This window comes from Bombus pascuorum, chromosome 1, assembly GCF_905332965.1.
Source record: "Bombus pascuorum chromosome 1, iyBomPasc1.1, whole genome shotgun sequence".
NCBI lineage: Eukaryota > Metazoa > Arthropoda > Insecta > Hymenoptera > Apidae > Bombus > Bombus pascuorum.
In genome coordinates, this window is record NC_083488.1 from 28,053,188 (window position 1) to 28,079,770 (window position 26,583).

Here is a 26,583-nt window from a genome sequence, read left to right on the forward strand (position 1 = left end):
CGTTCGCACTACTTGTTTAGCGATGTTCGTAAGTATCATAATGTTCTTTGAGGTTATGTATGGTAATACTCATACCAACATTATGTAAGCAATACGCAGGGATTTTTAATAATTTTTGATAAAGTTTCGGACATTAATTTTTATATAATTGTAAACATTATTATATATTATAATGAAATGTAATTTCTAGTTAAGGGTAAGGAAAGAAATATACTTTTGTATCTTGAGCGTTAATTCATTCAAAGTTTGCGATATCGATCGATTGGTTCAATAGTGACCGGTGGCTCTTTGGTTGATAATTTGCTACAAAATCCTTGCATCAACACAGATTTACAGAACACACAACTTTACCCAACAACTATTGATTACAACACTGTCAACACTAACAATACTTTTATCGACTATTTCTTGACGTATTGGTCCTCTGACAGTATTTTATATATATTCCGGGTTTCTCTAGGAACAGTATTAACGATTTTAACGATACAACTTCATTAATGAGATTTTAATGTCATAAACGATGTCGAAACTTTTTAATTAATATCATTATTGAAGAAAATATTCGTAATCTTTTCAGACGGCGAGCGTGTCACGTAAAATAATAATGAATTTAATGAGAGAAGAAACTTTTATTTTATTCTTGTATTTACAATGTACTTCCGAGCTCTAGGCGTGACTGTTCAAGACTCTCCGACTGCTCTACTGCTCTTACTGAGGAAAACTCGGTGCGGGTGTTTCCTTCTGAACTAAGGACGCGGATTCGCTGTTCACTCTTTTGGGTAGAATAGTGGGGGTAACGATCCGCGATGCCCATTGGTTATGGCCAATGCTAATCAATACAATGCAGGAGAAAGTCTCCTGCAAATTTGGCTCATGGGTGTCCTTGTTCTTGGGGAAAACCCAGTAGTTTCGCAGGGCACATCTGCTTTCTTCGCAATTAGCGAATTATTTTTCCACGATGTATTGTTAAATTATTAATTTTCTTATTTGATTTTTGTGATTTCTGTGAAACTGTTATGATTCATTGTCACTTGTATGAAGGACGGAAGTACAAGAAATTGATAATATTATTAATAATATTTACGAAGAAAAAATAAGTTGTTGCATATATGATAAAATAATTCTATATTAAACACGAAACTCGCCAACGTGACTGTTTTATTTTAGAAAGGAAATTAAACGGATTTAACGAATGAAATGATATAAAGTAACTATAAATGGCTGTTAAACTATTTTTATGCTTGAAAAGTAATCCGCAAAGTAATATAATATAATACTATTGAATTGTATATCTTTTAGAATTTGTCCTTAACCTCTTGCTTCATAACTTTCTCAATTATACGTTTCAAACTTATTGGCTACTTCGGTGTTGTCACGAACGAAAACCGATAAAATATTATATCTTAAATATAGATTGAAATGAAAGCTTGTCATTGTATTAAAAGTTAATTTTTTTTATTGTATTTACGAAAATTATGAAAATACTAAGCGGAACAAATATCTTTTTTTCGACTTTCATACATTGAAAGTTCTGTATCTAAATTTTATTTTAATTATTTGAAGCAAAAAGTATGCCTTTTTATTTTCTTTTAGTTGTAACATTCGTTATACTGTTTTATTTATCTGTTGAAGTACGTATTTTATGAGTTAAGGGATAGATTGGATATGGAAACTAGACGCTACATCGTTAATTCTCACAAGTTATTAAAAAATTCTGGATGTTTAAATGTCTATGTTATTCGGTGTTAACTATTATTATACTATTATATGTATTCGTGTGTATACTACAGAAGGACCATACTATTAGACACTAACAGCTTTCTTCTAACATGCTCGGTTAAGTTTCTGACTTCAAAAATGGCTTTTCTGTGGGCAATAATAATAAGGAAATATATATATCGTTATATTCTTTAGTATATTTCCTCTATCTTATATCCAGGAAAAAACAAACTTAACTTAAACTTATTAAAGGAATATAATAAGGAAATATATATGTCGTTTAATAAGTTTAAGTTAAGTTTAATAAGCTTTTAAGTTTTGTTGAGTTTAGTTTAAGTCGTTAAGTTGAGTTGAGTTTAAAGTCGTCGTGAAGTAGATAACACGAGAGAAATATAGACAACAGAAACATACTAAAGAATGTAATTATGTTTAATAATGTGTTTAACAATACATGTTTAAACACAAAATGCCGCTGACTGCACAACTTCAATGTAATGTGTTGTAATGTGTGGTTACTGAATGTCCTTAAAAATATGGTATTCTCACTAAAAGCTTTCACGATAAGTTATTTTGTCTCGGGATAGAAATGGGTATTCTACTAGCATAATTACTGTTTGCTCAATTATATTTAATATAGTAACTTTATTCTTTAAGCATCTTGCTCATTGGTGACCTTATCTTAATCTTCTTCTTCTTCTTCACTTTCTTCTCCTATGCGAACAGGCGATTTCTTTAAAACACAATCTTGTTTTCCATTTGATGAACATGACACGAGACGAGAGAATAATTTATAAACACGATTTTCCAGTGGTTCTGTTCGACAACTATTAAGCTTTCATTTGTACCAATGTCCACATAATCATGGTCAGTCGTGGATGATGCGGTTACGCATTAATTCACTTTAACAACTCTGAGTAATGGTTAATATCATACTGTAAATGAACACGTTAAAATTACGCTAATGGCAGTTGCTTCGAGCAATTTGTCCATTTACCTCAGGTTTATTTGCAATAAAAAGAACATCGCTTCTGCCATCGTGTTAATCGGATAACGACGAATTTCGTCTCTTGATTACAACACTGTCAACACTAACAATACTTTTATTCGCTCGCACACATAGAACTCGAAATGTGATATGATATGTAAACTGTATTCAAAACGAATTTGTCGATGATTATTTATTATTGGCTAATTTCTATTTGTTCGTTTGTTATCTGCTCATACTCGGAGCATCCGCTGTAAATCAAAGCAAAATCTTCTAATGTGTTCCAGAATATGTCTTCATGGAATTTTAACAATTTATTAAATCTATAAATAACACATATAAAACCTTTTAAGTTATAATTAATATAAAATATGAGAGCACGAAACTTTTCTCTTTTATAGACATATTAAATCTTTGTAAGAATTTCCATATTATTAATATCATTTTAATTGCTCTAAAAGATTTAACCCCATAAAGCCCCCGCTAGTGTAGATACTAGAGGCACAGGCACATGTTCTGGGTTCATTATATATTTATAAAGGGCTGCCGATTCAGCGGATGGTCCGGATAAATTTAAATTGTAAATAGACGCATTGCAGATTTCAAGTAAAAGCCTGGATAAGAGCGGATATGGTAGGAGAATCTGTAATGGAAAGGGAACAGGCCACTTTTATTTGTAAAGTTTGAACATCCCCGATATTGAGAATGTTGAAGTTGCAAGTACATATTTCATTTTAATCCATTCGAGATCGAGATTTAATTGTAAAACAATCCCTACGTGTCGGTACGATTTGAATGTTGGTTAGAATGATTCTGTGTTTTTCTCTCTGTTTAATTTTAAATCGATGGCAATCTTAAATTTTATGTTTCATATTTTTTAAGTAACAAATTATATACTATGTTATACTATAATGTGTTATGTATAATTATATATATATATATAATAATTTTATATTGAAAAAACATAAAAATTAATATGATATATATGTTACTATATAAATTATATGTAAAACATGTATATTATATCCTTGCCTATTGACTGATATGAATTTTTTTCAATCTCGAATGCGTTAAAAGGGAGCACTAAAAATACTTATCTTATACTTATTACTTATTGTAATTACTAAATCGTCCTAAAAGCCAGACAGATAGATAAAGAAAGGAATCTACCATTATATTAGCGACATTGTCATATTTCTGCTTCCTTTAAGCCTTCCATCGATACAAGCGATTTATAAGTATTGATTGACCATTTTCTCTAAGCTTATAACTTCGAATTAACGTTTATGTATAAAACGAGTTACGTATTAATTTATTTAAATACAAATATTTCGAGCGAGTTATATAAATTTAATATTGCTGAACGATACGTAAATTATCTTTTGATTGCGAAGTTACATTATTTTATTATTAAGGGACATTCTATGTGTTAGTAATCGTTGTAGACTATAATAATAATCTATGTTATATATTATATAGTATTAATCTATGCTATATATTATATGATATTAATCTATGTTATATATTATATGATATTAATCTATATTAAAGATGTTTATGAAGAGTCATTTCCCATGTTCTTTATCATATCCCTGATCAAGGACATTCCTATATTATTATAATATCCAATTACATATTGGTACACAAGATATACAGATTATTATTTATAACATTTTGGTTTTCTTAATTGAGTCATTCATCTAATACAAATGATAAGTGATTAGTAATAATTCATAAAAAGGGGTATTGTAGTAGAAATATTATAAGAAAACATTTTCTGTTTTGGTGTAGAGTTATTCCTTCTTCCAGACAGTGTCGTACAAATCCGTACGTCTCTGAGAAAATGTAGGTATCTGAGCCCTTACTTCCTCAACAACTTTCAGATCTGAAAGAAAAAAGAAACACACGAAGTAATAAGTAATGCTTATTAATAAATTCAACAAATACAGAGAGAGATGGCTAAATAGATAAATTATCGAGACTAAAAATTAATTACATCATGGATCTCTCGCTTTTAATTTTAAGATAGAAATTACCGATATCAGTGACCACCATATTTTCTTGAGTTTCTAAATCGTAAAGAATTTTTCCCCAGGGATTGGTCAACTGTGTATGTCCCCATGCGACGTAATTTGCTGAAGGAACACGAGCCGGTGATATACAGGCGACATATAATTGATTGTCATTAGCTCTGGAACGCTGAAGCAATGACCAGTGCAGTGGTCCAGTGGTCATATTGAATGCCGCTGGATATATCAGTATTTGACAACCTAACCCAGAGAAACGGGAAATATGAAGCCACTGAATACCACTTAAGTTTGTAGTTGCACGATCCATATTCCAAAATTTATGAATATGCAAGAACAGTTCTCTTGTCGTCCTTCTAATTCTTTTAATTATTTAATTTTCCGCAAATATACTGGTTTTTAAAATTAAGCTCCTTTTTATACAGAGTTGCAGATTATATTAATTTTATATAGAATATATTTAAAAAAGGTATTTAATTTTCTACTAGTTGAGTAATGTTCGATTAAGTTACTGTACCTTTGTTCCGATAAATACGTGCCATTTCCTCGAACCTAATATCATAACAAATGCCAATACCTATTTTGCAGCCCTTCACATCGAACATCGTTAGAGAGTTACCAGGACTGAGTGAATCACTCTCTCGGAAAGTAATCTTGTTAGGAATGTCGATGTCGAATAGATGTACCTAATAATATAAAAATATAGTCGCTAATTCTATTGCTGCAACTTTTGTAATTTAATATCAAAGTTACCAACTCCTAAACTTTAATCATTTTTTATTTAATAACTGACAGTGTTTTTATCACTTTCTTTTATTAAATCTTATCATTTAATAATATTTGAAACGGAATATTTTTTTAAGAAAAAATAAGTTTTTTAGTATGTGAAAAATTTATATTACACATTACAACAAAACGTATGTTTCTCGTATAATCCTAGATTATTCCTAGATAGAGGGTCACTTTCTCCACCTCAATATTGTGAATTTCAAAACCACAAAGGGATATATTAATTACCTTTCGGTGTTTTGATATCAAAGCTCCATCGGGACTCCAAATAGTACAAGTATTGTACAATTTATCGCCCTCTATTTCACTTATCGTACCACCAACTACATAAATGCTGTTCTCTTTAGCTGCATTCGATAAAGCGACGCTCGTTTCACCATCAGGAATACTTTCGGCGTATTTCGGAAAATATTCTGTATTGCAATATTTCAATTAATGAAAAATAACTGTCCTTTGTTTCAACTATAAATTAAATTGAAATTTTTGTCAATTTTTTATTTTTTGAATTATCAAAATAACTAAGTTTTTTATTTCGACTTACTTAAATATGTAATTATAATATAATGTAAATATAATATATATGTATATATAATAAATTGTTCCTACAGGTTCAAAGTGAAAAATGAGTAGAAGTATTTAATTACGATCATGCTATTTGTGTTAGTATCAGTAACTTTTTGAAACATAAAGTTAGTTTATAATTAACGCTTATACATACATACATACTTTACCGAGTATGGTCATATAGTCAGTTAAATGAAAATTCTATTCTTTCAAATATATATTATGTACGTCAATGTTAATTATTATCTATGTTACCTGGGATTAGACACAGTTAATAAATAAAACATTGAAGTTTCGTGTTTTAATTATTAGAATAACAATATGTATTTTCTATGTATATTTTATGGGATGTCAAAAAATTATTTGTTATAGTTGTGGGAGGTACAGATCTGTAGGAGCGAAAATCTGGAACGTGAATGACTCATAGTTTCGGAAAAAGTGCTTTAAAATTTCATTGATCCTGACGTCGATTGCATTTATTGATAATTCGATAATACATCACTCAGGGAATATATATATATATATAACCAACAACTAAGTATCGTCTTCCTAAATAGAGTATAATATATGCTTACATACACCAGTTTGCCTTTTATTAATAAGTTTTAGTTTGTTTTTTCCTGGATATTCAATGTTGTGTGAATGGATAATATGACAAGAGTATAATATAAGATAGAGGAAATAAGTTTAAGTTAAGTTTAATAAGCTTTTAAGTTTTGTTGAGTTTAGTTTAAGTCGTTAAGTTGAGTTGAGTTTAAAGTCGTCGTGAAGTAGATAACACGAGACAAATACAGACAATAGAAACATACTAAAGAATATAATTATGTTTAATAATGTGTTTAACAATACATGTTTAAACACAAAATGCCGCTGACTGTACAAGTTCAATAATATGTGTGTTATGACACATTTCCTTATTATATTCCTTATATTCTTAAGCTTATATTATATTATTAAGCTTATTAAACTTAACTTAAACTTCTTAAACGATATATATATTTCCTTATTATATTCCTTATATTATTAAGCTTATTAAACTTAACTTAAACTTCTTAAACGATATATATAAGCTTAATAAGTTTAATAAGTTTTTATCAATAGTTCGTTGAGTTTAAAGTCGTCGTGAAGTAGATAACACACGAGACAAATATAGACGACAGAAACATACTAAAGAATATAATTATGTTTAATAATGTGTTTAACAATACATGTTTAAACACAAACTTATTAAAAGTTAATTTTTTTTATTGTATTTACGAAAATTATGAAAATACTAAGCGGAACAAATACGGAACGTGAATGGCTCAATGGACCAAAGAGCGGATTCTCTGGATGACCTGGATTCTCGAACAGTCAAGTGACGATTGATCCGTACAATTGATCGATTTCTTTTTACTACAGCATTGCAAGAGATTCCGTGTTGGAGTACAATGTTGCGACTTCCTATGCTTGGACGATGTAGAGGCGAATTGGACCGGACCTGATGTGATCGATATTCCCGTTGTTTACTCCGCTGCTGAACAAGTGGATTTTAAACGTTTTCTCATCGTATTTGTCGCCTTGATAATTTTGCACTTGATCTTCTAAATCTTGAATGAGGATTTAGATGGCACCGTTGATGAAATTCCATCATAAACGTCGACGATTAACATCAGCCATCAGGGAAAGGAAAAGGTACGATGTAGCGTGTTGATGAAAGATCGTTTTTACCTGGCTAATTATACCTTAAGGAGGTTTTTTCTTATTTATTTTTCCACGATGTATTGTTAAATTATTAATTTTCTTATTTGATTTTTGTGATTTCTGTGAAACTGTTATGATTCATTGTCACTTGTATGAAGGACGGAAGTACAAGAAATTGATAATATTATTAATAATATTTACGAAGAAAAAATAAGTTGTTGCATATATGATAAAATAATTCTATATTAAACACGAAACTCGCCAACGTGACTGTTTTATTTTAGAAAGGAAATTAAACGGATTTAACGAATGAAATGATATAAAGTAACTATAAATGGCTGTTAAACTATTTTTATGCTTGAAAAGTAATCCGCAAAGTAATATAATATAATACTATTGAATTGTATATCTTTTAGAATTTGTCCTTAACCTCTTGCTTCATAACTTTCTCAATTATACGTTTCAAACTTATTGGCTACTTCGGTGTTGTCACGAACGAAAACCGATAAAATATTATATCTTAAATATAGATTGAAATGAAAGCTTGTCATTGTATTAAAAGTTAATTTTTTTTATTGTATTTACGAAAATTATGAAAATACTAAGCGGAACAAATATCTTTTTTTCGACTTTCATACATTGAAAGTTCTGTATCTAAATTTTATTTTAATTATTTGAAGCAAAAAGTATGCCTTTTTATTTTCTTTTAGTTGTAACATTCGTTATACTGTTTTATTTATCTGTTGAAGTACGTATTTTATGAGTTAAGGGATAGATTGGATATGGAAACTAGACGCTACATCGTTAATTCTCACAAGTTATTAAAAAATTCTGGATGTTTAAATGTCTATGTTATTCGGTGTTAACTATTATTATACTATTATATGTATTCGTGTGTATACTACAGAAGGACCATACTATTAGACACTAACAGCTTTCTTCTAACATGCTCGGTTAAGTTTCTGACTTCAAAAATGGCTTTTCTGTGGGCAATAATAATAAGGAAATATATATATCGTTATATTCTTTAGTATATTTCCTCTATCTTATATCCAGGAAAAAACAAACTTAACTTAAACTTATTAAAGGAATATAATAAGGAAATATATATGTCGTTTAATAAGTTTAAGTTAAGTTTAATAAGCTTTTAAGTTTTGTTGAGTTTAGTTTAAGTCGTTAAGTTGAGTTGAGTTTAAAGTCGTCGTGAAGTAGATAACACGAGAGAAATATAGACAACTTCAATGTAATGTGTTGTAATGTGTGGTTACTGAATGTCCTTAAAAATATGGTATTCTCACTAAAAGCTTTCACGATAAGTTATTTTGTCTCGGGATAGAAATGGGTATTCTACTAGCATAATTACTGTTTACGATTCATTCATTCTCTGAAAAGTAATTTGTGTACTTTTACTTTTTTCTATATAGTTGTTTCATAATATATTATTGAAAAAAAAACAAATAATTACGTATTCCGTATGGTGAATTAAAGCATTCAGGAAGAGCGACAATATCAGCATTATGTTCTTTCGCTCTTGATATGTAGGAAACTGCCCGCTCTACATTCTTGCTTTTTACTTCATTCACTTCAAGTTGTACCAACGCCAAGCGAAGTGCTAAAATGTTGAAAAAGTTAAATATATTCGGTTATATATTTCCCATATTTTTTATCTATAAATACTTTATACATAGTAAATACTTACTCGACATCGTTCGCACTACTTGTTTAGCGATGTTCGTAAGTATCATAATGTTCTTTGAGGTTATGTATGGTAATACTCATACCAACATTATGTAAGCAATACGCAGGGATTTTTAATAATTTTTGATAAAGTTTCGGACATTAATTTTTATATAATTGTAAACATTATTATATATTATAATTAAATGTAATTTCTAGTTAAGGGTAAGGAAAGAAATATACTTTTGTAAAAATACATTTTATTATAAAATGTGTATAAATAAAATTGTACAATTTATCTTGAAAATAAAATGGCCAAATACGTTCATGGAAAATATTACTGCCTACTAAATGATCGAGATCTTGATCTTTCTCGTCTTTTGTGTTTCTTTCTGTCTGCATAATCTCTGGATTTCTTATCTCTAACTTTTTCTCTTTCCTTGTCTTTCCTTTTATGTTTTTTACTTGATCTTTCAGATGAACAATCATGTTTCTTATGTTTCTTTGACTTCTTCAATTTTTTTGATTTATAAGAATCACTACTATTAGAATTACTTCTTTCTCTCCGTCTTTTCTTTTCAGAATCACTATCGCTGTCGTCATTAGATTCGGAGCGCCTTTTTCGTCTTTCTGATTTTTTATCGCCCACTCTATCATACTTGTTCTTATTATGCATCGTACTTCTGATTTTCTTTCTTTTATCACTACTGTTGTCACCATCTTCACTGTCTTCGGATTCATGGGACATTGATCTTTTCCTATCTGTCTTTTGCTTGAGTCCCTTGGATTCCTTGTCCTTATATTCCTCATACTTTTTTGTATCTGAAATTAACCCCATAAAATACTAAAAGCTAAAACCTCTATATTTATCATATTTCATATAAAAATAGAAGGGACCTTTAAAAAATTGCATGCAACAACACACTTACAGGTACTTTTAATGTAGTTCTTCTACATGTCTGATTATGTATTTATATGTATATGTTAATCCAAATTTATTTTCTTAAAAGTCCCTTAATGAAAAACTAACTCTTCATACTAACTTAGAACTTTTGAGTTCTTTGAATATTCTGATTTAGTCACTGGCTGTACCATAAATTCATTTACAGATATTATATTTCCACCAAGAGCTAGTTTTATTATGAGCCTTCCTGCATCATCATCGAATCCTTCTATTTGACCATAATTATTATTTTGTTTTCCAGCTATAATTTTCACAAATGTTCCTTTCTCGATTTTAAGTTCTTCCTCTTCTTTTTTGGAATTCGTATTTTTTTTCTGCAATGCAACTTTGTCTGCTCCAAGACCCATACCTTTTGGTCGTAATTCTGGTATGACAGCTGCTACTAATCTGTAATAGTTAGAATAAAAAATTGTGAAACAAAAAATGATGTTCTTTATTTACTTTCCAAGAAGTGATGTATTAAACACATATAATTAATTTAATCTAGAGTGAAATTCATACTTTTCATTTCTACCAATTCCCTTTCCCGGTTGCCATCCCATTCCCCGTAACATTGCTATACCAAAAGCATCAATAGGAATTTTTTCATAATCTTCTAACGTAGACTGAAAAATACAAAACAATATTTATAATATGCAAATGTAATACATCTGTGCATTGCACATCTATATGTTGATAACATACCTGTTCTTTGCCTCTTAATGATTCATCTTCTACTAAAGGTAAAGTTAAATCATTTGTTTTAGTTTCATGTTCATTCTTTGATTTAAGTTCCTCAATGATTTCTTTAGCCGCTTGCTCTTCTAAAGTAACAACTTTATTTTCACTATCTTCAAATGGTTCTTCCTTTATTGATATTATTGGCGATGTTTTACCATTAGATAGTTTTGAGTTTGCCTCGTTAACACTAGTGTCTTCTACCTTTTCCTTATCTGCCTTTGGAAGGAAAATGTCTGCATCTATTTTATTAACAATTCTATCGTGCCAGGTTTTTGAACCTAGCAATGGAATAATTAGAGGTTCATCTTTTTTTTCTTCCTCACTGAAATAAAAGATTATTTTCAAATATATGTATTCCGTTATTGGTGATTTTTATAGGTTAGGTTAAGGTTATGTGCTTCTTAATTATAAATTTTACTTCTTGAACTCACCCTATTACTTTAATACCTTTTTCATCAAGACATTCAATGTAATCAACTTTCTTTTCCTCTTGTGGAATAGCATTTTTTAACACAGGTTTCTTAATAGATTTCGCAAAACCGAAGGAAATCTTCTTCCCTTCTTCTGCCATTTGTTTCTTACTTTAACACTGACTTATAGATCAATATTACATATATATATTAGACATAAAGATTGATGTCACTTGAAACTATGTACATAAATCTAATATCTTACTACACTTTATTAATCTACTCACAATTACTTCCACATTACTAATTCCGACAATATATCAGCCGTCTGCTTAAGCGACATTAAAGTAAACGTATATCAGAGAGGAAATAACAAAAACTGACGCCTATGATTCTCTATGTTCTCGAACTAGTGCTGCACCAGGCGGCAAAGTGCCAAAAGTGGCTAGGATATCCCAGAGAGAAAATGGGAGTACTGCCTCTTATGGTTTTCTTTGTTCCCGGAGTAGTGTTGCACCATGCAGCCAAATGCCGAAGGTGGTATATGCTAGTATATGCCTAGTTTGAATCGGAAAATCGATATTACGTGTTCATGTGAAAGTTCACATTTCTTTAGGAGCTGTATTTTGATAGGCTTAAGCTTCTAATGGAGCATTTTAAACGTATAGAGTATACTATGAAGTAGAGTGCGGATCATTTTGTAATCATAGAAAATTTAAATGTATAGAAATGTACAGAATGCTCATGATATGCAGAAAAATATACAAAATATTCAAAGTAAACTAATCATCGAAAAGTTTAGAAGGTGAAACAAATTTCTTTAATAATACCTAGATTAATTTTTATTTGTTAACAATCTACATTCTACTACGCTTTTGATTTTACCCTAGTTTATGCATCATAGCGCATGACAGCGCTATTATGTCCTTTACAATTTATTCAAGATCATTCTATTTTCAGATTAGACTCTCTATTCCGCTTTTTTTTGCATCCTGCAAATTACCGTACAGAGATGTAAAACGAAAGCTATCGCTCGTTAAAATTTGACGTACTTTTGTTTTTATAAAAATACACATGTGTTGAATTGAATAAACTAACCTATTGATAATCACATTGAAGATATATATATATATATAGCTTAGATTACTTCAATATTATTATTTAATATTGAAGTACTTCTTATGTACTAACGAATAAGATAAAACATACTAACATACAAGTATAGTTCAACTGAGCGATTATGATAATGTTAATGCGCATCTCCGGGCGTTCAGAGGATAAATGAACAGATAAGTTGCTCCCATCACTTTCTCCTTTGTTTCATGCAACTGTAACTAATAGAATTTAATGTATAAATGTATATAACTATCCTTAACCGCATTGACGAAATGATGATAGACATAATTACTTGTTTGTCAGTTGAAGATCTTTTCTTTCCTCTTACTACATATTTATGTACTCTTAACTTGTCTTTTTAGCAATACTATCGCTTGTTTGTTCTACAGTTTTCAGAATTCCACCTTTTAGCGTTCTATACACGATCGGAGCGTGAATGTGCCCGTAGCCTGCCTGTTCCTATAAGCTACGTTAAACGATCATCTTCGATTGTGTTGGCTCGTAGATCGTAGAGGAAGCCATTTCCCTATCTTTCGGAACAAGAATTACAGTTAAAAACAGCGACCAATTGAGTACGGTAGTTAAGTCTGCGAGTAGAGGGGTGAGCGTGTTTTAGCGGCGACAACAGCACACGGTATGCAGATACGAAGCCGGGGTAAACCGGGAAGCCGTAGTTCACGGACCGTAGTAAGCGTGGTAACTCTGAACAGTCAACGACATTCGAAAGCCGGCCACGCTCTGGAATTCAGGTAAATTTACCTCTTTTTTGTCTTAAATTTTCATTGAAATTTCTCTGCTTATAGATTGTTATACTGTTAGAAATTGCATATTTTTGGAGATATGGAGGAGTGGTACTTTTAGGCAATTTTGATTTTCATCACTCATAAATTGAATCGAGGAAATTTCATCAATTTAGTTACCGGTTATTAAAAAGTTTTAATGAGATGGGATAAATGGTAATTAGTTGCAAAAATAAGTTGTACCAGAGTCACAGTGTGTCCTGTTAATTTCAATTAATTGTACAGTTTGAACGTGGAGATTTTGTTCCTATGAAAATGATGAGATATACGATACACTGGACTGGTTTTTCGATAGTTAACATCTAAATGGTTAAAATAGGGAATGCTATAACAAAATTAATTCAAACATTTGATCAAAAACTCATAATTTATCTTTCTTAGAAATAGTCTTATACTCTTATATATCTTTTATACATTTTTATTATATATATAAATCTAACATTTATCAAATATGCGACAATTTCTACTACAATCAAACATCTTGTTTACCCTACGTAATGAAGCTAAGTTTAATTAACTTTCCTCAGTATCCTACATCAGTCACGCTCTTGATCCCGCTAGCTAAGCAATAAATCATCAAAAGTCGAGTTACAATTACGTTCTTATCCTACATCAGAGCTCCTCACCTATCCGTTATCCAATTTCCTCTTCGGAATTCTATTGTGAAACCGATAATTAACTACTGTTCATCGGCATACGTACAGTTGACGGGATCGAGATAATGAGACAACGGAGTTAAATGTTTAAAAGTTTGCATATTTTATAATTTGAATGGCATAAGGGAAAATAAGACGTTTGATTCTCCCGAGATCGTTTCATCTTGTATGGCACCAACATTTCATAAAATATTATATAACATAATTTGGAAAACAGGGTTGAGAATCACAGTGGTGTAAGTCAGGCCATTGCCAGTTTTCATAAAATAATCTTCTGTGTTTATTACCGTAAAAAATAGATTACATCTGTTCAAACCGTGAAAACAGAAATGGCAGAGAATAAAAAGTTACGACCTAATCAGTTCTGAAATCAAAGGGAAGGTATGCTTGAGAGTAAAAATGAATTGAAACATTCGGAATTACGACTTAAACCACTATGACATTGAATTTGCCGTATGAAACCTACGCGTTGGACAACGTGTCGAGGATGTCCCGAAACGTAGTTACAAATTAAGACAGGTCCGCGAGGCTAACTGTAAAAGAGCGAGCATAACTGTGCGGAGTCGATGTTAACGGAGAAGATTTTCCTGCCGAAGATTTGTTCCGCTATGTCTAGACGTTCTATCCTTTGTTTTCTCGTTGCATTTTTTTACCTTCGTTTTATCGCCACGAACAGTGTTGCTCGTCGTGCTCTTAACCGTGCAACAGTCGGACAAAAACCCGTCCTGCCTCGTATATAGCGTATCGTTCGACACGGTCCACGAACTTACGGACAGATTTTTCGCGATTAAAAGAACAAGATAAGACAATTTCACGGTGATCTCATTGTTGTATATGTATACGGAAGTCTCATGGTTGTTGGAAGTTTGTACAGTAATTCTTCTTTCTCTTTCTCTTTTAATTATCTTTTTTTGCAGAAGACTGATCGTGATGTAGAACATGATTGATGTTGATGGTATAGTAATGGGCGGTGATGCTTCAAAAGTATATAATACACTTGAGTCGTATCAAGCATATACATCAGGATGTTTTTTCAACTTTGAGTTGGTTTTACGTGTTCTTACGTTATTCTAACGATTAAGTTACCATAAATATAACAGTTCTCCCAATGGATTCACGCGTCGAGAGAAGCTAAATCACGTAAAACACACATTTCCGTATAATGTTGTGCAAATAACAGCCTAAGAAGAGTACACATTTTTTATTACGATTATAAATGTATATTGAAAATTAGCAATCGTTGCAACGTTATTAAACATTATCGCAATGAAAAATTTTAGCGATAGATACGTATCGTTAGCAGATGATACACAAGTTTCGAATCGTCTGAAGGTACTAGTGCGTTGAACTCTGTGATGGCATGCACGCGTGTCGAGTCGAATTCTAGTTCGATTTCGCGGGAGGATGCTATGGTAAATGTAGTCGAGTGAACAATCGCGCTACCGGATCTACGCGTAGTCCGGAACTCGGCGCATAATGCCGCGGAAACGGCTGGGAAATTATATTTGTTATGGGGAATCGACGACGCGGTCGGGGACACAATTTCATTTGAGCGCGCAGATTTACCGGACGGAACGGTCATTAAACGTTTGTCATGGTATTTTCATGGTTTCATTAGGGTTTTGGTGAAAGCTTAGGTTGACATTTACGGTTCATTTAGACTGATTCACGATTTCATCTATTCCCTTTTTGTCCCTTTTAAGCCTCCTTTTTCTCTGCTTGGCTAGTTCCAGCGAACATATTTAAAGCTACTACAAGTCATTCAGAAGTTACGTTTTATAAATTAAAATACATAGAAGAATGGGAATTACATTTTCGTTTTTATCATTTATCTTCTATTATTAGAACACATATTATTTTTCAAAATTTTCCTTGCAATCTACAATTATTTATCTTATCTTCTTATTGATCATCGAGTTTGTCACTTGTATGTCTCATTCTCATTGTGTTCGGCATTTCGACATCAAGGAACGAATTTGTATCTTCTACATGAAATCATCTCTTTAATTTCAGATAAACGAATATGCGGCTGCTTCTGTTCCAAATATCTCCGCTACTGTGCCTGTTGACGGAAATCAGCGCGGCGGGGATCGGCAAAGCATGGCAGATCTTGCCATACGCCACCGATTCCTGGAATCACCCATCGTGGCCGCGGCTCGACTCTTCCGCGTTCGAAGTTCGCAGCGTGAGCGGGGTTGGTCATCTCAATCCCTTCGAAACCGCTCAAAGTAACCTAAAAACCGACCAATCGAAATTCATCGAATCCAACACTGTTGCAATATCCAAACCGCACTCTGTGTTCAACCAGAAATACCTTGACCGTTTCGAACCCACGTTCGAAGAGCCCTACGATCGATACGAAAGTCGTGGCGAAACGAATAACGCAGAGCACCGGGACAAGATATTTAAAACCGGCTTAGCGATGACTGTCCTCCGTCCAGAACAAGACAAAGATTCGACAAAGGCTACTGCGGATAAAGCAACGGAGACCGTATCGAGGATTCGTCGCGATACAGAGAACGAGACGAGGCTGGAACAAATATCGAGCACTAAGAACGTCCGAGAGGTACGTCTAAGCTCCGCGGAAAATTGGTCCACTCAACCATTGTCTATAGAGTTTCCCCATAGAACTAGCTTGGACCAGACGATGCACCAAACGGCAGATGGCGAAGAATTAGCAAACGCAAGAGGTTACCACGCTCCGAGAGCCGATTTCGTGACCAGTCAGCACAGGAGGAGTTACGAACAACGAGAAGCACGAGATATGCCAGTTACGAGAGGATACGACGACTACGATGTCCCGTGGTACAGAAGCGCTATCAGGGATCGAGACTACGATCCTTTATCCTACCGCCGTGGGTACAGTTACTATTACCCGGATCGTTACAGGATGGAAAGAGACTACTACATGCGTGTTCCCAACGATTATTCTTATTATTATGATCGATACAGGGACGAGGACTTGGATCTATATGGTCGTAGCAGACCCACGCCCAAACCCAAAAGGATCATCTACTATGCCACCTTGCCGGAAATAGTGAGAAAACCTGTAGATCTAAGAAATTATCCTAGACCCTATGACGGAACTAGAACGCCAGTTTCTAGGGATGGAAGCTACAAACGTATTCCAGGGAACGTTGACCCTAGTAGATATCGATATAGAAACCTTTACGATGGTTACGACAACTACTCGAAGAGGTCGAGCTTCGTGGAGAGGCCTTATCCTTATCCCGAAGACGAGGGTCGTCGCAAAGTGACGCTGGAAACTCTTCGGAACAACGATCCGTATGATCAGAATAACGAGAGGAAATTAGCTAATCAGATTTCGATGAGAAACGAGGGCAAATTGCCTTGGCCAGTGCAGATCGCGACAGAAGTGAGCGTGAAGGACGATGAGAGAATCCCTGGAAGGAAGATCTTCGGAGAGACTAACGGATACGAGAGATTCCAGAACGCACAGTTGCAGAAGGCACCGGACGCGACTGGATCGAGCGAGTTGCAGAGCGACAATTGATCGCCGAACGAATTCTCTTTTTCACAGTTTAGTAGCGGATTTTTCAAAAGGATTTTGAACACCGTTCGCTTTGACACATCACTGTCTTTCTCTATTGAATCTTGATAGGCAATTAAATAGGTCTGAATATTCTAAGCAAGCATCGATACTGGATGCTGTTTTAGTCGAAGTTAGACATGGGATAGATCTTTCAAAGTAATTGTATGATCATGCGTATTGTGATTTACGGATTCTCCGTTACTTTTCATACTTATTTATCGTTATTCATACGATCATCGCTCGTGGTGTTTGCTTTAGTACCTACAATTAATATTTTCAATACAGAATTCTTTCAGGAAGATTTATGTATTGGTTCTTCATCGTCGTGTGTAAATTTTAAAAGATTAAATTCACGATGACCTAGATATAAGAGGCCAAAGTGGATATCACGAGCGTTGGTGATGGTTTCCAATCGATTTTTATACTACGATATAGACGGACTTTTTAGAAGGGCGAACTGTATTTATTTGAAAATTATATCAAAAGTAATATTGCATTGTACATTTTGTTTATTAATATACAGCGAAAAGATTTTGAAACGAACACGTGAAACCCCAAATTTCTCTGATCCTTTGTTACGTCTTTGTTTTCTTCGTTACCTTTTTCAATAGAAACTTCGATAGATCTTTAGAGAATTGATTTGTTGCAATTATTCGATTTAATTCGACCATCCACAGGTTAATCTATAACGATTCATCTTTGTTTAATATCATCTAATTAATCCGATATATTAATTTTCAGTAATAAATTACCGAATTTTTAGTCTTTCCATTAATAAAGCCAGATAATTCATCCGGTGTCATATTTAATATATTGCAGATAGTTTCCTGAGTTTCTCGTTCGCTTGCTTCATTTTCGTTCGAAAACTTTTGCGTTCCACGATCTCCTTGAAGTTCGTAGAGTTTTCTCAAAAATTCCTAATTTCAAGCAACATCTTATCAAGAGTTTTATAATTAAAAACAAATAATAATTTCGTTTTATCATTAATTTATGAGAAAACCTGTTCGCAACGTACGACATTTTAGAAAATGGAAAATTAATATTGAAAGTACATGTAACTGCATTATATGTACCTTGATGGCGTTTAAGTACTCGATATTCTGAGTTTTAGTAACCAGTAACTTCATTTTCGTCGACTTAATAGTCTCCTCGTATTTAGCTTTAACAACTTCGATCTCCTGTAGCGTTGTCTCTCCCCTTTTTGTCGTACATTGCGTTTCCACCTGTCCAATCGGATAAAACTTTTATTTATGAAAAGATGACCAACCCACGTAGTACGAATTTTTTTACCTTTCCCTTTATGTCCGCCTTTGATCTTTCATTGTCTGACAGTAATTTATCCTTTTCATTATTTAAAACGGAAATCTAATAAGATAAATTAATTAGCTTTATTGAAGTATTACAAACCGTATTACACATATTATGCACAAGCTTATCAAAGCATTTTCTTCGCTATCTTTTTTCAGAAATTCATACCTTTGCTTTTAATTGCGAGTTACTGTTTCGAACATTGCTGACCTCGTTCTCCAAGCTGCTCATTTTAGATATCAATTGATTCTTCTCTTTAGTCAACTCTGTCAGCTGACCTTTGTAACTGTTCAGTAAAAATCCTTTGTTGGCGTTCGCCGACTCCAATCGTACTAATCTAAATTATTTTATTGGTTTATTAAAAACGAAGATAAAGCGGTTACTAATAAAATTTGCAAGCCACTTTGGAATATCAACATCTTCTTTTTCATTAAGCAAATTTCAAATACTTGTTTTTAAGGTGAGTAATGGTCGCCGAATCCTCTTCCACTTTTTTTTTCAGATTCGCCAGCTCTCTGTTTTTACACGCGTCTCGAGAATATCCCGTATGCTGTTCCTTCCCCATGGTGTGCTGTAACCAGTCCCGCGTGTCATCTATCTTCCTCTTTAAGGAAAGATTTTCGCTTATCAAATTGTTCAAATTCGTTTCGGTTGCCTCCATTTCTTGCTTCAGCTGGTCGAAGCATTTGTTGATCGACTCGTGCTCCTCGCATTTACGTTTTAGCTTCCTCCGAGTGACGGCTAATTCCCGTTTCAATTTGTTCATTCTTGTCAGTGTCGTGTGCAGCTGATAAAAGCGAAGCACGTGACTCGAGTTCGAATTCGATATCGCTGTCTTCGTTTCTAAAATATTCTGTTACTCTAATATCGATATACCTTCTTACGTAAACCACTCGCAATCCTCCTCTCGTGGCATTTTAATTTTCTACGAGATTTAATTTGGTAATTATTATTTCTTCTCTGATTTAATGTACGGGGACCAAAATTTTCCAAAACAGATGTACAAATACGTACGATGTTTTCTTGCAATATTTCATTCTCTTTACGTGCTTCTATTTTTGCATTTTCCAACAATCTGTTTTGGACAAGAAATCGATGTAACCAATACGCTTTTTAATTGCGTTATCGTTTGTGCAAACAGAATATTCTATATGTAACTTTACTTTTTGTATTTCTCTTTCACGATTGGTTTTGCCTTCAAAGCCATTTCCAGATCCTCTCTCGTTCGAGCGAGTTTCGCCTCCAGCTCCAATATGATTGTCTCGTATCTGATGGACAAATTTGAGATTAATAAAATTTAACGAGACATGGAAAATCGAAATTGAAATCTCTTTTCTCGTTACAATTTCACAGATATTCGAAGGTAAACAAGATAAATATTGAAATATTAGGCATCTTCCACTCTTTTATTCTAGTTCCAAGAAATTAAATTTTGTCGTGTAAATACGTTTTTTACACCCTGTATAAGTAGATACGAGCTTGAAGAAGAATTTCATTAATCCACGGCTACGATTAATTTTGGCATATTTTTCCGCGATAGAATTTCTCTTGTATTTCTGGCAGGCTAGAAAAATCGTCGGATTTTTTCAACACAAAAATAAAAGGAAGAAAAGAATGAAGGAAACACGCAGCGCTTTTATATATTCTCTATAAACTCACTCGGCCTCCTTGTTCGACGATATTTTCCCTTTTGTCCGCTCTTCGATGCCCTGATTCGATTCGACGTGGGTATTTCGTTCCAGCAAAAAAGGAAAATTTACATTAGGAACGTCGGCTGATATTGCGGAAACGTCGTTGTTTGTTTTTCATTGAAATTTGAATTGAATGGTCGAGTGAATTTTATGAAAACTCATATACATTGGAGATGTACTTTTTCTATTTGTTTTCTGTTTTTTGTTCAACTTGCTAGCCGTGCAAGACGAATATCGTACTACGTGTGTGTATTTAAAAATAGCGAGCCTTTCACATACTCGATAAACGAGTATAGATTGAAAACAAATCTTATTTGAATGGATGTATAAACGAAGAATTTCCGAGAAGCAATCTATATAACAAAAACTCATATAAATTTTGAATGTTTAAATTCTTCAAATTCGATAACACACGATTGGAAGTTTCGACCGATTCTTCGAATTTTTGTTCGAGAATTTTGCAATATTTTAATAAACATACCTTTGCATACCTTTTTGTATACCTGGGTCCCTCTGGCGGGGGCTTCCACTATCAAACATTGGGGAGCAGGATCCTCGTCGATACACCGAAATGCCGACAGTTTTTTTTCTTTGAAATGAACGCACGACGGAGCGAACTGATTCGCGTCAGTCGATAATTTATCGTAGAGATTTTTCTCGTCCAATCGGATAGCTTCGATGGGGGTTTGTGTACAAACTGTTTTTGTTTCTGTGTCGAATACTTTATCTACAAAAGGTAATGCACAATGTACAAATAGTGTTTGTAAGATATTATCGGAGGAGCGTTCGAGCTCTGTGCGCTACTGCCACCTTGTGATGTTTCACGGTACTATCTACAGCAATGAAATCTGCTATATCGATAAATTAGCATAACTCGGCAAAGAAGTATATTATTCGAAGATGTTATAAGTATTCATAAAGTAAGTATTATTATCATGTTAAGAAAGTATTCATAAAAATATTGCCGTAAAAATATCACAGATGTCTTACTATTGGAATTCTACTATTGGAATTCTACGATATCAAAGCACTATCGTTTGCATTTATAATACCAGAGTAGGATAACAAATAATTCCGATTATACAGATACAATTTTTTATTAAAAGAATACTTTCGCCAACAAAATTAAATTGTCGACTGTAATCTCATAATTATACAAACAAGTTTCAATTCATCGAGAATTCGTTCGCATTCGGCCAGCGAAAATTTCGTTTCTCCATTCGTCGAAGGTAATTGGAAATTAGAACCGAAGCGTGTCCGTAAAGGGAAGCTTACGAGATAGCTTACAATCTTTAGAGTCGAATTACTTAAACAAAGGCGTTTCCACTGGAGATTACTGTTATTGGAGGCGACTCGCCGTTCTCCATCGTAGCGAAACGGTCAGTCGACAATGTATAAAGATACAGTTCGAACGGACATGAAATTTCTACAAAAGGGGGGGTTTCGTATGGGTAATACGACCGGACACGACTATCGACGAGACAAAACGAACATCCCCTCCATTCCAATCTGCCTGGTCGGACCGTATTATCGGATATTATCGGGCCATATGGAATTTGGGGCCGAAAATAGTCCCGTGCAGGAAATTGCTAACGACTTAAACGTTGGGGCGGTGCGCAAAGACCGTAAGTCCCATGGGCCCAGTTGTGATGGATGGTCCTTGGCCAGTCTGTAATTTGAAGGCGTTATATGTGCACCCTGACGCCGTATACTTTTGCAACAATCTTCCATATGTCCCCGACTGTCCCCTTTAACTGGTCCGTGGTTTCGCAATCGATCACTGCTCCTCATTCGTCGACGCGAACGAGCTCCAACGGAATTTCTCTTAATTCGATCAGTGAGAAATATCGTCGGATCCTAAACTCTTTAGAAATACATAATTAAACGTAATTTCGCACTTTGATTTGGACAAGATTTAAAAGATATGGACATATATAAATATATATGTACATGTGTATATTATTTTTTATTTTTATTTTACGAAAAGTTAGGAATTCACCTAAATTTTGTTTGCAATAAGATTGTACCCTGTAGTGAGATCTCTCTATATCGAAATCATCGTTCTTTTTCTAACTTTACACGCGTAAGGCTAAACGTCGAAAGGAAGAGTAAAGTAACAAAAAGAAATTGAAAAGTTGATACTACATTCGCAAGATTAAAGCACGGAAAATTGTTACAGCATGGTCAACGTTCAATAAACTAGTACTAATTAGACGGAAAGGGCTTACACGCGTAGCTTGCACGCGCTAATGAAATTTGTTTGTCAATTAAATGGCGATGCCGGTGAATTTTCCCTATACTTTGCCCCTTGGTCGGCACGCTAATTAATTTCCACGCTCGAGTTCACTTTATTTATGCGCGACAGGCTTCAAAATTGCAGCACGGCCGCTGCTTGTATATTTACGCGGGCAGGTAGACTGCGCAGACCGCAGCGTGCAAAAATAGCTCGCGCGAATTGGGACCGGCGTTTCGCTGACCGAAACACCCGCGTACACTCTGTAAATTGATCCCAGACTGAATTGATAGCCGGAATATTCGGGGCTTTCTTTATTTGAAAACAAGGGAAAAAAATAAAAAAAAAAAAAAAGATGAAAAAATGCGAACAAAATACCTTTCCCGTTGTGTAGCGATCTGGTTTACGCTGTTCGCGCTGTTTCGACGTTGCATGAATATGCATGTAAGGTTAACTCGTTATATTCTTTTTTTTTTAGCAGCTTCGCGTAGACAGGCTGCGTAGTGCCTAAGGTTAAGTCGATCATTTAATTGTTTAGAATAGCGATGGCGCGTGAAAAATTCCAACATACAGACGTATAGATTATGTTCGATGATTATCGAATTCGAGGAGTACAATTCTGAATTACAATTTATATCAATTTGGTATTTTCAGTGTAACTGGGCAAAAGACAAAGCAAATTTTCGCGTATTAATTGGCAATAATTGCGTACAATTCAAAGGAAGAAAAAAAATTAATAACCTACCTACTACAAATAGTACGCAACCTGACGAAGTAACATCAACGCTTCATAAAATTCTAAACACTCTTACGCTCCAATTCGAAAAATCCTGACAGCCTCCCGGCCCAACAAAACTACCGTAACGTAAAATAATCTTCCATCGATCCATTTCTAATAAACTATGTATTTCGTTACGAAATCTCATTTCGTTACGGTGTAGACGTAGAGAAGCTCTCTTCCCCACCTCCGCCCCTCCACTTACCATGCGACCTAGTACCATGAAATTATTGTAGATAATATGTGGATAGTTAGTCCGCGATTAGTCTGTCCAACGGATTATATTCCTCCCCTTTTCATTCCCGTGGTGCCCCGGGGGCAGCAGCGCTGTGATAAATGACCGAATCCTTTAGTGTTTTTTACCCGCGGACCGCTTAGCTGATTCGTTCCCCTCCCTCCCCCCTCTCCCTCACCCCATCCCGGCGTCGCCCGTGCACACGACCCGTCCTTACCCCCTCATCGCCTGTCCCGGAACCTACGCCGACTGGACGAAGGTCGTCGCTACAATTTCGTCGTAAATCACTGCAAATCGTTGATGTAAAACGGCACGGGTAATTAGATACACTAACCTGCGACGGGGCGCGTTTCTTGCGCGTCAGCGAGCGACGAATAGCCATTCTGCTCCTGGTTCGCGTTCCTCGCGATCTTCTGCAACAGACAACGAATAACGTGTGCTTTTATTCCACGTCCAGAGTCTTAGATAGCCGTTTCTATGTTTCCTTAACGATATTTCTTTTTCAGCGGGAATATCAGAAAATCGCTTGAAATTCTCGTCATTTCTGTACATTTTTACGGCGAGATTCCCTGTAACTGTTTGAAATGATCAAGGTATGAAATATCGGTATTTAACGTTAAGTATTAGGTTGTTTGAGAAGCTTCTTTCGTTTTATAAGGAAGTAACGGATGAACAACATTTTTTGTTTTATGTAATTTTATTGAATTATGTACGATGCATTTTGTTCCGATAGAACGACGTTCCATTGAATGATATAAAACAAAAAATGTTTCCTTAGACAAGGAAAGAGGCTTTTTGGACAACCTGGTATTAAATATGAACGGCAATCTCTGGTTGCGATGCAACGTCGTTAACACGTATCTCTAGCGGAACGGAGACTCGGATACGCTCGCACAGACAGCCAAGAAAATCTCCGACGTGGACCACGACGGCTATGGTTAATTTGCTGAGGTTGATCGTTGTTTATTGTGGAATCCTTTTAACCAAGACAATGGGGTAAGAAGTTCCATCGGGAGAAGCAGTTATATCGCCGATGAAAAAAGAAAAAAGAGAAGGGAGGACGAAGAGATTTCGTCATTAACGCGACCAAACCCCTAACGACGAGCCTTGTACTTCGTCCAGCCGGGAATCTGCCCTCGGGATCCTTGGAGTTTTAATGCCGCGACGACTCCCTCTGGAATCGATGGCACCGCTGTGTGCCAGTACACGGCTTGGCTCTTGCCTCTTAAACTTCTCCCCGAGAACGTTCATATTTTCATTTGGTGTCATTAACGGATTACGCGTTGTATGTTTTTTTTTCTTTTTTCTTTTCGCCAGGGCGTAAAAGGGAAATTGCGTTAAAGTGCGCCTTAACGGGGATGCTTTATTAATCGTAAAAAGAAACGAACGACTTTTTGTAGCGGGAGAAGGTTGTGAAATGGTCTTCGGGTTAGGTGAGAATCGAGTGGTTTCGAGATATTAAAATTTTATGCGTTTTATCGATGGCAAGAGCGGTTTTAAGCAATGGCAAAGTGCGTCAGAATTTGTTAACAAATGGCCAGTATATAATAATATACGCTCCTCGGCACATACGTTTTTCTAAAACAAACGTTACGCTCCCTTCGATAGCAAGAAACACGAATGCACGCGATTTCGATTGCTATGAATTGTCAAGTCAACGTTCGAACATCGACGAACATCTTAACTATACGGCGACAAGAAAATTCCATCGGCTCGAATGGTAATAACCTCTTGAGCAAAGTAGTTCAACGCGGTAGCACAGATGCCTGATTCCGATCAATTAACTATATCCGTATAAAATCGAGGCATGAATTACTTTAATCGCAGGTGGCATTACGCGATTCTAGAGGGAAGAGGCGCGCAATTGAATTAGATGGTGCGCAATCCGTCAGAGATGCAATGAAATCACTTACAAGCGGCGTAAATGTCGCCGTTAAATTACGTTTAATGCCGTGGCGGACACATCACGAAGTGAAGCCAGCCTAGCCGTAATCGATGAATAAGCGAGCTCGGCGGATTCCGTGGAAAACCGGCAAATGTGATTTTAATGTCAAGCGGCTCGCGAGAGCCCCGTATTTTCCACGGGCGTGTCTCTAACGACCCGGCTCGATGGCCCCCGGCTACTTTTACCATTTTGTTACGTTACGTTATGTTATGCTACGTTCGCTCGTGGTACATCGACGCTACGCTGCGCATCTATTATGAACGCCATGCGACTACGGGCCACTTCGAGTGGGAATTGTGAAAGTTGCGTGTATTTGAGAGATTTAAAGTGGTTTTAGGCAGTTTCGGAGAAATGGACTGCGATGGCAATGTTCAGCTAAAGGGGATGCGCGTGATGTATGTAGGTATTCTAATAGCTAGTTTGCGAAGTTACTATTAACTAAGGCACGTCGTGATTCTAGAAAGGTATGTAAGTAATTGCAAAGTAATTGTATTTTCCGATGTCTGGCAGCATCGCTCATATTTAACGTTATTCTTTTGTTCGTATTGCAGTTCCATGTTGGATAGGACCGTAATCGCTCCTGTAGTTTCGGAATTTTTCTGAGTTCGTTGCTAAGACAAATCGTTTTTCATAGGATATCCGCCGACATTGAATATCCGAACAACTCGTTTCGGTCTGTTGGTGGTTAATTTCGTGCAAAATACAGCGTAGGTGATTTTTTCGAGCGGTG

General features: G+C 34.8%; 4 protein-coding genes and 1 long non-coding RNA gene across 11 annotated transcripts in view; 1 reads left to right on the top strand and 4 right to left on the bottom strand.

Annotated features, from left to right (window-relative positions):
- Positions 1–4,272: 4,272 nt before the first annotated feature.
- LOC132909633 (omega-amidase NIT2-like) lies at positions 4,273–9,539 on the bottom strand. The gene is made up of 6 exons (XM_060964565.1): positions 9,467–9,539; positions 9,233–9,379; positions 5,749–5,933; positions 5,249–5,417; positions 4,741–4,974; positions 4,273–4,589 (listed from the first exon to the last, which is right to left on the bottom strand). The coding sequence occupies exons 1-6, from the start codon at positions 9,510–9,512 to the stop codon at positions 4,498–4,500; spliced, it is 873 nt and encodes a 290-aa protein (XP_060820548.1). The 5' UTR covers positions 9,513–9,539; the 3' UTR covers positions 4,273–4,497.
- On the bottom strand, positions 9,336–11,958 carry LOC132909602 (G-patch domain and KOW motifs-containing protein). 5 transcript variants are annotated; one of them, XM_060964523.1, is made up of 6 exons: positions 11,560–11,958; positions 11,093–11,450; positions 10,910–11,013; positions 10,488–10,795; positions 9,910–10,266; positions 9,336–9,836 (listed from the first exon to the last, which is right to left on the bottom strand). In XM_060964523.1, the coding sequence occupies exons 1-6, from the start codon at positions 11,697–11,699 to the stop codon at positions 9,664–9,666; spliced, it is 1,440 nt and encodes a 479-aa protein (XP_060820506.1). In that variant the 5' UTR covers positions 11,700–11,958; the 3' UTR covers positions 9,336–9,663. The 5 variants fall into 5 exon arrangements, with proteins under 5 accessions (XP_060820506.1, XP_060820532.1, XP_060820514.1 ...); XM_060964549.1 differs by having other exon boundaries at positions 9,688–9,836; positions 10,537–10,795; positions 11,560–11,953; XM_060964531.1 differs by having other exon boundaries at positions 9,688–10,266; positions 11,560–11,956.
- Positions 11,959–12,703: 745 nt separating this feature from the next.
- Positions 12,704–13,087, bottom strand: LOC132909705 (uncharacterized). Its single transcript, XR_009658590.1, has 2 exons — positions 12,947–13,087; positions 12,704–12,872 (listed from the first exon to the last, which is right to left on the bottom strand). It is a non-coding gene; the product is annotated as an uncharacterized LOC132909705 (long non-coding RNA).
- A 176-nt stretch (positions 13,088–13,263) lies between these two features.
- LOC132909580 (uncharacterized) lies at positions 13,264–18,206 on the top strand. Of its 3 annotated transcripts, none has more exons than XM_060964504.1 (2): positions 13,264–13,403; positions 16,124–18,206. In XM_060964504.1, exon 2 carries the CDS (start codon positions 16,134–16,136, stop codon positions 17,622–17,624), a length of 1,491 nt encoding a protein of 496 aa, XP_060820487.1. In that variant the 5' UTR covers positions 13,264–13,403; positions 16,124–16,133; the 3' UTR covers positions 17,625–18,206. The 3 variants fall into 3 exon arrangements, with proteins under 3 accessions (XP_060820487.1, XP_060820496.1, XP_060820499.1); XM_060964513.1 differs by lacking the exon at positions 13,264–13,403 and adding an exon at positions 13,506–13,610; XM_060964516.1 differs by lacking the exon at positions 13,264–13,403 and adding an exon at positions 15,665–15,747.
- Positions 18,207–26,583, bottom strand: part of LOC132909692 (uncharacterized) — a 179,505-nt gene continuing 171,128 nt past the window's right edge. The window contains exons 5-15 of the mRNA XM_060964653.1: positions 24,243–24,321; positions 21,166–21,389; positions 20,631–20,668; positions 20,135–20,239; positions 19,848–20,046; positions 19,421–19,758; positions 19,140–19,308; positions 18,954–19,028; positions 18,737–18,886; positions 18,416–18,580; positions 18,207–18,346 (exon numbers count right to left, since the gene is read on the bottom strand). Of these exons, the coding sequence (XP_060820636.1) occupies positions 18,239–18,346; positions 18,416–18,580; positions 18,737–18,886; positions 18,954–19,028; positions 19,140–19,308; positions 19,421–19,758; positions 19,848–20,046; positions 20,135–20,239; positions 20,631–20,668; positions 21,166–21,389; positions 24,243–24,321 (1,650 nt within the window). The 3' untranslated portion in view covers positions 18,207–18,238. The remainder of the gene's footprint in view (positions 18,347–18,415; positions 18,581–18,736; positions 18,887–18,953; positions 19,029–19,139; positions 19,309–19,420; positions 19,759–19,847; positions 20,047–20,134; positions 20,240–20,630; positions 20,669–21,165; positions 21,390–24,242; positions 24,322–26,583) is intronic.